This window comes from Tupaia chinensis, unplaced genomic scaffold, assembly GCF_000334495.1.
Source record: "Tupaia chinensis unplaced genomic scaffold, TupChi_1.0 Scaffold000115_1, whole genome shotgun sequence".
NCBI classification, from domain to species: domain Eukaryota; kingdom Metazoa; phylum Chordata; class Mammalia; order Scandentia; family Tupaiidae; genus Tupaia; species Tupaia belangeri.
In genome coordinates this window covers 1,337,759-1,347,982 of record NW_006159579.1, presented here as the reverse complement: position 1 = coordinate 1,347,982, position 10,224 = coordinate 1,337,759, and the positions used below count along the sequence as shown (strand labels likewise).

Below are 10,224 nucleotides of genomic sequence, written 5' to 3'. Positions count from 1 at the left end.
CCATGCCACAATCCCTTTTCCATTCTCCTCTCGGGATCTTGGGCACACACGCACCTCGTGTGAGTTTAAACCACCAGGTCCAGGACTCGAACCGCAGTCAACTACATGGGAATCCAGCGACATAGCCATTACGCCAACTGCTGGTCCCCATAAAATAATTTTTTTAAAAAAGGAGTACTTAGAATGTGAGCATCATTAAATACAATCACTTGGTCCCTTTTATTTTTAAACAGATGATTTTTGACCCTACCATGAGCAAGAAGAAAAAGAAGAAGAAGAAGCCTTTCATGTTAGATGAGGAGGGGGATGCCCAGACAGAAGAAACTCAACCCTCAGAAACAAAGGAAGTGGAACCAGAGCCAACTGAGGACAAAGATGTGGAAGCTGATGAAGAGGACAGTAGGAAAAAAGGTGACAGGTTCATGTGAATGTGTCATTGTTGTTCTGGGAGCCCTTATAATAACATCAGTGTTTTGGATTTTGTGCGTGCAGGGACCTCTCAGCCTGATAATGGTTTTGTAGTGAAGTCAAGGCCATCAACATTCTGTGTGCACTGAACTGTGCCAGATTTTGAGAGAGAAATTCCCAGTGAATTCACAAGTTGCAAAGATGATGAAATCTCATCATTCTAGGGCTAGTTTTCCAGTCTAACCTATCAGATCTCTTCTCCAACTTTAATTGTAGTTATATTGAATATAGGCAGAAAGAAATAGGACTGAGACAGTTTGTGTTTTAACCATTCTCAAGATGAATATTAGAGATTAAAATTGTAGCCTATAATATTTGGGGTTAGATACCAGCTTTAGTTATTCACTCTTGTGCCCTAATATAGATATAATTTGACTACTAGAGAGAAATAATTTAGTAAACATAATTTGTATTAAATGTAGACTGCTAGGATAACATCTTGAGCATCTACCGTATGCTAAATATCTTGTACATGTTTAAAACAAACTTGGAAAATTGTTTAAATCATTTCTATTGTAATATGACAGAATGAATTTAAAAATATCTCGTTGAAAAACTATGTAGCAGAGGGATCCTAAAATATGCATAGTATACAACATGGCAGAACAAATGGAAAATTTATTTAACAGAACCCATTAATACTTATCAGTAGTAGATAAAAGATCGTTAGTGTTCCTATTTTCCACGTAGCCTTATTTTAAAACATTTTTCCTTTTTTTAAATTGCGAAAGAGCACATGTGCTCACCAGAGAGACAGGAAGCACTCTCCAATGGAGCATGGTCACACTGCAAGCTCTTCTCCATTTCTCCATACTGTTGGGATTTTGGACATCTCAGACACCTGCCTAGCATGTTTTGAAGCTTCTGGATCTGGGATTCAAGTTATGTGGTTGGCCATGTTGGATCTGACTCCTTTAACCACCAGTCCACAGTGCCAGTTGTCTTTTTATTTTTATTTTTGAATTAATTTATTTGCCCAGAGAGGGACAGAGTGAGAGAGGGAAAGTGAGAAAGCAAGCCACCAGGTCCAGGATTTGAACCACGGTCATCCATGTGGGAGTCCAGCACCCTTAACCACCACGCCACCTGCTGGCCCCCTAGTTTTTGTTTTTTAAATCATGGTAGAGCACATATGCACCCATGCAAGAATGAAAGAGGAGCGCCTGGGGCCGGCAGGAGGCTTGATGGTTAAGGCACTGGATTCCCATGTGGCCAACCATGGTTTGAGTCTCGGACCTGAAGCCTTGCTTTCCTACTTTCTCCCTCTCTATCTCTCTCTGGTCAACTTAAAGAAATAATAATGATGATAATAAATGAAATAAAGTAATTATTACTTTTTTTTGAGAGTTTTTTTTGCTATAGGGCACACGCACTCACCAGAAAGATGGAGAGAGACAGAGAGACAGAAAGCGAGAAATCAACCCCCTAGGGGGGATGGCCACACCGCAATCCCTTCTCCTCTTGGGATCTTGGACACTCATGTACACGCACCTGGTGTGAGTTTAAGCTGTCAGGTCCAGGACTCGAACCATGGTCAACTACATGGGAGTCCAGCGACATAGCCATTACGCTAACTGCTGGTCCCAAGTAATTCTAAAAAAAAAAAAAAGAGAGAGAGAGAGGTGCACCCTCCACAGGATCTGATCTTGTCATGATCTCCTTCCCTTAGTCCTCAAGCTTATTGGATCTTGTACCATTTACATGTATGCCTAGTATGTTGCAGGTTGACCAGGCTGGGGATTCAAACCACAGTTGCTGTGTGGGATTTGACTGCTCTTGAGCCACACATTACTTCTGATAATTAGTTCTGAGGCTGGTCCTGCAGCCTTTTTTTAATGAATTTGCAAAATAATTTATAAGATTAATTTTTAAAATCACACTGGAAATTTTTAAGAAATATTATTATTCTTTAAAAATTTGATCAGAGGAGACACACAGAGAGAGAGAGAGAAAGCAAGCCGCTGGGTCCAGGACTCAAAACTGCAGTTGGCCATGTAGGAATCCAGCGCCTCAACCACCATGCTACCTGCTGGCCTCTCACACTGGAACTTCTTAATTTTTTCTTTCAGCTTTTTTTTTTTTAATTGGATCTTTCCTATAATGCAGCAGTTAAGTTCTGTGCATAGAAATTTGGATCCCACATGGCCACAACCATGGTTCAAGTCCTAGACCTGGTGGCTTGAAAAAACATGCCAGGCACATGTACCTGCATGCCCTAAATCATCCTGATGGGATGGAGGAATGAAGGAGAAAGAACTGTAGTGTGACCATGCCCCATTGAGAGGTTCTCTCTCATTCTCTTTCTCTGGCAAGGGCACATGCCCTTTGGCATTTTTTTTTTTAATTTATTTCATGAATAAGACATAGACAATATGTGATAACTTGTGATAACTTCTTATGTGGATCTGTGTTAGACACCATCTCATCTAACTGTTGTGCCACCATTTTAGCCCTTATGAGGACTTTTGTTTGAGTAACTAAATGAAATGTTGAGCTGGGTGCTAAGATTTAGGTGAACAAAGTGTAGCTGCTTAGTAATAATTAGTAGGGAGATAGATAAGCAGTCTGGTTGTAAGTAACTCAGTTGGAGTGAACAGGACATATTATGCAATTATTCTGGGGACATCTAACCAAATAGGCTTAAAGAAGGATTCTTGGTGGAAGTAACTTCTAACCAAGATCCTGTGAGATAAGAAAGCTTGGAGGTAAAATACCACACACACTGTGGTAGGCACTGGAAATAGTTCAGTAGGCTAGAGCCTCAGGGATTAAGGTATGGGAGGTGATGAGAACTTGCAGACAGGAATGGAGGGATATAGCTGAAGAACCTTGGAAATAGTGTTAAGAGTTCTGAGAATAATGGAAAGTGATGTAGTCAGATTACTAAACAGGTATTCTCAATATCGTCTAGCTGTATTTTTCCTGCAGAAAATATATTTTTTTTGAACTATAACCTTTATGGTGTGGAGAGATGCTGTAGTAATTAATCCTCAATCTTTGTTTTTTAGTCACTTGATAAGTAGTTGAAACATGTTGGCATAACTGAAAATTTGGTGCTTTGCCTCCTGTTCTTTGTTGTTAATAATTAACAATTTTTCATCTGTCTTTTTAGATGCTTCTGATGATTTAGATGACTTGAACTTCTTTAATCAAAAGAAAAAGAAGAAAAAAACAAAAAAGATATTTGATATTGATGAAGCTGAAGAAGGTGTAAAGGTAGTATTGCTTTCTTATTAAAGGTAAAATTTGATCTTTCGAAAGGTTGCTAATAGCTGGTGTTTCCCCCCTTTGTCTCATATCTTACTAGCTTTGCTTTTCTTATTAGGCACTTAATCACTTGTGATAAGGTCATTTTCTTCGGTAAGTATCAGACTAGGTATCTTAAAGGGATTACAGTTCAAAGGATTGTAAATTTAGATCTTACATATTGTGTTCCATTAAGATGATCACAATATGCCCCTTGTCCTTAATCATAGTGAGATTCTTTGACTGAAGAGAGATCATTTCTGTACATAAGAAATCATGAGGAGCAAATAGTTCTGTGGATTCTTCTGTAAAAATTTTGGTAGGTGAGATGAGGCAGGTGACACGGTGATTAAGGCACTGGACTCCGATATGGTGTAGTGGTTATGTCACTGGATTCACACATAGCCTACCGTGGTTCAAGTCCCACCCGGTAGCTTTAAAATCATCCCAGGCACATGTGTGTGTGCCTAAGATCCCAGGAGAAGAATAGAGGATGAGGGATTGCAGCATGGCCATCCCCCTGAGGGGATGATTTCTCACTTTCCCTCTCACCGTCTGTCTCTCTGGCAAGCACAAGTGCCCTAAGGCAAAAAAAACCTCTACCCAAAAAAAGGCTCTGGACTCCCACATGGTCAACCATGTGGACTGGTCTAAGTCCCAGACCCTGCAGCTTGAAACTTCCGCCGTGCATGTGTGTATGCGTGCCCAAAAAGGAGAATGGTAGAGAAGGGATTGTGGCATGGCCATCCTCCCTGTGGAGTGATTTCTCACTTTCTGTTTCTCTGTCTTTATCTCTCTGGCGAGTACACATGCCCAATAGCAAAAATCTCTCTCTCAAAAAAAAAAAAATGTGTGTGTGTGTGTACACATTAGGGACCAGCAGTTGGAGTAGTGGCTATGTCACTGGACTCCATATAGCAGACCGTGGTTCAAGTCCCAGACCCGGTGGCTTAAACTCAAACGCTGGGCATGTGTGTGTGCGTGCCCAAGATCCCGAGAGGAGAATGGAGGAGAAGGGATTGTGGTGTGGCCATCCCCCCTGGGGAGTGATTTTTTGCTTTCTGTCTCTCTGGCAAGCGCACATGCCCTATAGCAAAAACCTCACCTAAAATAAATAAATAAATAAGTGAATAAAATTTTTTTTTTTTTTAGTAGCGTGTTGAAAATACACAAACTTACTTGTATCTATAAGCAGCAAAGAATGAACTCCACCCTGTAGTGGTAGGTAACAGATAACAATGTGACCTGAAGGTAAATAGGCTAATAGGCTAATTCTTTGGTCTTACAGAGATTTTTGAGATTCAGTAATTATCACCGGATTGATTTCCTGTGTTGTGTGTATATACATAAGTTTATTTATTTATTTATTGCTTTTTAAAAATAATTTTTAAGAGAGATTTTTGCATTAGGGCATGTGCGCTTGCTGGAGTGACAGAGAGAAAGCGAGCAATCACCCCTCAGGGGATGGCCACATGCAATCCTTTCTCCATTCTCCTCTCGGGATTTTGAGCATGCATGCACGTACACAGTGATGTAACCATTATGCCATCTGCTCTTCCCAGTTTATTTATTCTGTGAGTGGCAGAGATAGTATCCCCTACAGTGTCTTGATGCCATGATCTATCCTCAGCCAGCCCTGGATAATGGGTATGCAAGGCCTAGTGTCTCCATATGTCAACATTCCCAAATGACAGAGCATTGTGTTTTACCATTGTGCCACTGGGTGATAGGTAAATAGAAGGTTAGATATGAGAGAGGAAGGAGACGAAAATCTGTTATTCTACCTTTAGCTACCTTTTTGAAGACCCTGTTTGGGAATTACTTCAGCAGAGCCCACACATCTTTATATAAAATACAAGATAATAGTAATTTATACACACAGAACGTAAGAGTAAGAGAAGAACATACATGTACATTCACACCATATGTCTCATTTTATGCCATCTTTTGTTTTTTCTTTGGTAAGTAGTGTATTTTCAGGGCCAGCAGGTGGCATAGTGATTAAGGCACTGGACTCCCACTTTGCTGACCAGTTTACGTCCCAGACCTGGGGGCTTAAGAATCACGTGGTGGGGGACAGCAGGTGGTGTCGTGGTTAAGATGTTAGATTCCCACATGGCCTACCGCAGTTCAAGTCCCAGACCCAGAGGCTCGCAACTCTTGCCAGATGTGTGTGTGTGTATGTGTGTATGTGTGTATGTATGCCCCAAATCCTGAGAGGGGTATGGAGGAGAAGGGATTGTGGTGTGGTCATCCCCCAGGAGGTGATTTCTCACTTTTCTCTCTGTCTCTCTCTCCAGCAAGTGCACACACCTGCAGAAAATCACTCCAGGGTACGGGTGTGCGCACACCCATAATTCCAGGAGGAAAATGGAGGAGAAGGGATTGTGGTGTGGTCATCCCCCAGGAGGTGATTTCTCACTTTTCTCTCTGTCTCTCTCTGATGAGCTCTTGTGCGCTATGGCAAAAACTTTAAAGGAAAAAAGTACATTTGTGCAAACCTAAGTAAATAAGGTATATCCCACATGTAGCAGGAAATATATAAAAAAAACTCAAACAGCGTCTAATTTTGACTCAGGCGTTGTGTGATAATTTCTAGGGTGCTGAAATTAAGAAGACATTTTTTCCTGTTTTCAGAAATACTAGTTCAGGAATATTTTAAACTCCTTTAGAATGAGATGATTTTACCTTGATTCATCTTATTTTCTCCGTTTGGGGATTTTTCTTCTCTTGCTACTGTAAGGAAACTGAGAGAAAAATCTCAGATTAAACTGAACAAATGTGGTTTAAAGTATCAGAGATGTGCCACAGAAAGTCTTGTTGGCTTTCTTTGTTGGTTGATTCCTCCGTAGCTTTTGTCCTGAAGAGCCACTGATAAGCTTTACTTTTATTAAGAGCTTTCAGTATTAAAAAAATCATAACATAAGAGAGGATGTTATAAATCTTCTGATGACTAAGCACGACATGGATGTTAACTTGAAGCTGAAATGTTTTTGAGGTCTTGAGTTACTCTCCCACCTAAATTTTTAGACCATTACAGAGCTTTTGAAAAACCTTTATAGGAGCCAACAAGTGTTGTGGTGGTTATAGTGCTAGACTCCCACATGACCCACTGGTTCAAGACTGGACCTGGTGGCTTGCTTTCTCTTTCTCTTTCTCTGTCTGCTGAGCACACATACTGTATAGCAAATTAATAATAATACATAAAAATATATCTATATTTTTAAAGAAAAACTTGTATATAAACACTTTTTGCTATTCTCTGTCTTTTGGATCTTCTGGAACAAAATAAATAATTAAGAGTAGAAGTTCACTGGTTTGTGCTAATTTATATTCAACATTTTTAAGTTTTTCATTTACTGAGTATCATCTTCCAAGATCAGCTTAGTATCTGGATTTCTGTTTGTACAGTATCTAGCTAATGCCATGGGTTAATTGAACTTCGATGGCCAAAGATCATACCAAGATAATACAGTAAAATTGGAATCTCCAGTCTGAACTTCACTTACTCCCAGCTATTCCAACTTTCTTGTTAATAAAATTTCTGAAATTATTATAGTCATTGTCATAGTAGTTCAGGATGTGGACACAAAAAATAGATTCTTTTAAAGGTTTTTGCCATAGGGAGCTTGTGCTCACTAGACAAGAAATAGAGAAAGGGAAAGTGAGAAGTCAACCACCAAGGGGAATGGCCTTCTCCCCCAATCTTCTCTTGGGATTTTGGGTGGGCATGCATGTATGCCCAGCATGATTTTTAAGCCATCAGGTCCAGGACTCGAACCATGGTTGGCCATGTGGGAGCCCAGGGCCTTAACCACTTCACTACTTGCTGGCCCCCTAAAAAAAGATTTTGTTGATAGTACATTTTGGGATGGGGGCTGGATAAACTGGTAAGAGGAGGAAGGAATTAAAAGTGTTTCCTGCAGACCCATAGCCAGGTGCCAGGTTGTGATTTAAAATATATATACAGGGACCAGTAGTTAGCGTAATGGCTATGTCACTGAACTCCCACGCAGTCGACTGCAGTTTGAGTCCCGGACCCAGTGGCTTAAACTCACACTGGGCACGTGTGCGTGCGTGCCCAAGATCCCGAGAGGAGAATGGAGGAGAAGGGATTGCAGCATGGCCATCCCCCCTGGGGGGGGGGTGGATTTCTCACTTTCTCTCTCTCTGTCTCTCTATATATATATATATATATATAAATTTACACACTATATACACACACACACACACACACACACATAAGTATTTGGTCTTTTTCCCTGGTTCTTAGCACATAGCTCCTGAAAATCTTTTGGAATGCCCAAAAAGTGTCTTGTATGCTAACAAGATGACTAGTGACTGGGGGTCCCTAGATAGTAACTTTAAGGTGGTAGCTTAGGGGGCCAACAGGTGGCGTAGTGGTTAAGGTGCAGGATACCCATGTGGTTGACCACAGTTTAAGTTTCAGACCTGGCAGCTTGAAATTCATGCAGATACTTGTGCATGCTCAAAATTGCTAGAGGATAATGGAGGAGAATGGATTGTGGCATGGCCAGTCCCCCCTTAGGAGTGATTTCTTGCTATCTGGCAGCCCTGTACCAAAGCTTTCTGGGGGGAAAAAAGAAGAAGATGATAGCTTAGTCACCAGCCATTCCCAAGTCATGAAACTTAACAGTCTTGCTACTTCTGGGAAGAGGGGTCTAGAAATAAGAGGAGATCATTCACCAAATTGAGGTTGAGATCATTATCAAATCATAGTGATCAGTCATTTAGTCTATCATGCCTACATCATAAGACCCCTAAGTGACTGGGTTTGTAGAGCTCCCTGGTTATGAACCTGTTGAGGTGCTGGGCTGGCTAGTGGCGTGCCTGGAGACAGCATAACAGCTCCATGCCTGCTTCCCTTGTCACTCTCCAAACTCCTCCACTCTATACCTTGTTCTATGCATTGCTTCTATTCTCTGTTCCTGAGTTGTATTCTTTAGAATAAATTTGATAATAGTAAATAAAGAGCTTTCATGAGTTATATTAGTTGTTTTAACAAACTATTAAATCTTGCAAGGGAGGGATGTGTGGGAGAAGTTCCTAATGCATACCCAGCTTGGACAGGATAGGAATGTGGATAACTTGGGGACCTAAGTATTTGCAAGTGGCATCTGAAGGGAGGGCAGACTTGTGGGACTGAGCCCTTAAACCCATGGAGTTTGATGATACTCCAGGTAATTAATATTTGAATTGAATTGGAGAACACCTAGTTGGAAAATTGATGTGGAAAAACACACTAAATATCTGGTGTGTCTTCAGGGAAAGTCACCACATTGACTGCATCTGATTCACTTAGAAAATTTTTTTAAAATTTCTTTCATGAGAGACACACAAAGATAAGTACTCTCAACAAGGTCTGTGTCAAAAAGAGAGACATACATAACCACACAACCCATACCCTCAACAAGGTCTCACTCTGATTTCCTCCCTCCAACTAAGCCTTTCCAGCCAGCCAGAAGCATGAATGCATTAACTCCCCAACTCCCATGTGTACATGTTTAACCTAGAAAATGATCCCTGATCTTCCATATGGCTTCCAGCATTACTGAGTCTCATGCTAATGCCAATGGGCCCACTTAGACACTTAAAAAATGTTCTTGAACCCCGTTCCAACTTAAGATTACAAAATCAGATTTAAGTATCTTTTTTCAAGTTTCCCAAGTGATTCTAATAGTAGCCTAGTTTGAAAACATGAATAATAATTAGAAAAACCCGGGGCTGAAGAATAAAAAGGCTCAAAAGGGGGAACAATCCCACAAAAGTATCTTGAGGAATTCAGTTTAAAATGGCAGAGTCTGAGCTAGTTTGGCCCACCTCTGAGAGATCTATAACTTTAGTTTTGAATGTTTTGGTGGTCCCCTCCTCCACTCCATCAATATGTTCATTTAAACAAACAAACAAACAAACAAGAAAAATGCCAGTATCAAAATAATGAGACTCTTATCTCAATTTCTTAGGATCTTAAGATTGACAGTGATGTTCAAGAACCAGCAGAACCAGAGGATGACCTTGACATTATGCTTGGCAATAAAAAGAAGAAAAAGAAGAATGTTAAGTTCCCAGATGAGGATGAAATACTAGAGAAAGATGAAGGTAACATTGGGTACTTTAGCGGCTTATTTGTAAGTCACTCAGGCCTTTATCCTGATTCCTGAGCTGGAGGAAGGTTAAAATAATATTTTTTCTGCCCCTTACTTCCATCCACTGCTTGGTAGTGGAAGCTGAAACTAAATGGTATTATTTGGTGATGGCATTTAAAGATGTCATAGAATTTGTAATTGTGATTACATTGATTACATACTGATTCAGACATGGGGAAATTAACTGAATTTTAAATAATGTTTAATTTTTTAAAAATGTTTAAAGTACAGGGTTTTTTTAAAGTGTATTTATTTAACTTTATTATTATTATCATTTTCTAGTTTGATCAGACAGACAGAGAGAGTATTATTATCATTTTCTAGTTTGATCAGATAGAGAGAG

The 10,224-nt window shown here is 40.2% G+C and overlaps 1 protein-coding gene across 1 annotated transcript in view; it reads left to right on the top strand.

Moving 5' to 3' along the window:
• EIF2S2 (eukaryotic translation initiation factor 2 subunit beta) overlaps nt 1–10,224 on the top strand; it is a 33,350-nt gene that overhangs the window by 8,330 nt on the left and 14,796 nt on the right. Inside the window, exons 2-4 of the mRNA XM_006144018.3 lie at nt 234–411; nt 3,581–3,684; nt 9,699–9,834. Of these exons, the coding sequence (XP_006144080.1) occupies nt 234–411; nt 3,581–3,684; nt 9,699–9,834 (418 nt within the window). The remainder of the gene's footprint in view (nt 1–233; nt 412–3,580; nt 3,685–9,698; nt 9,835–10,224) is intronic.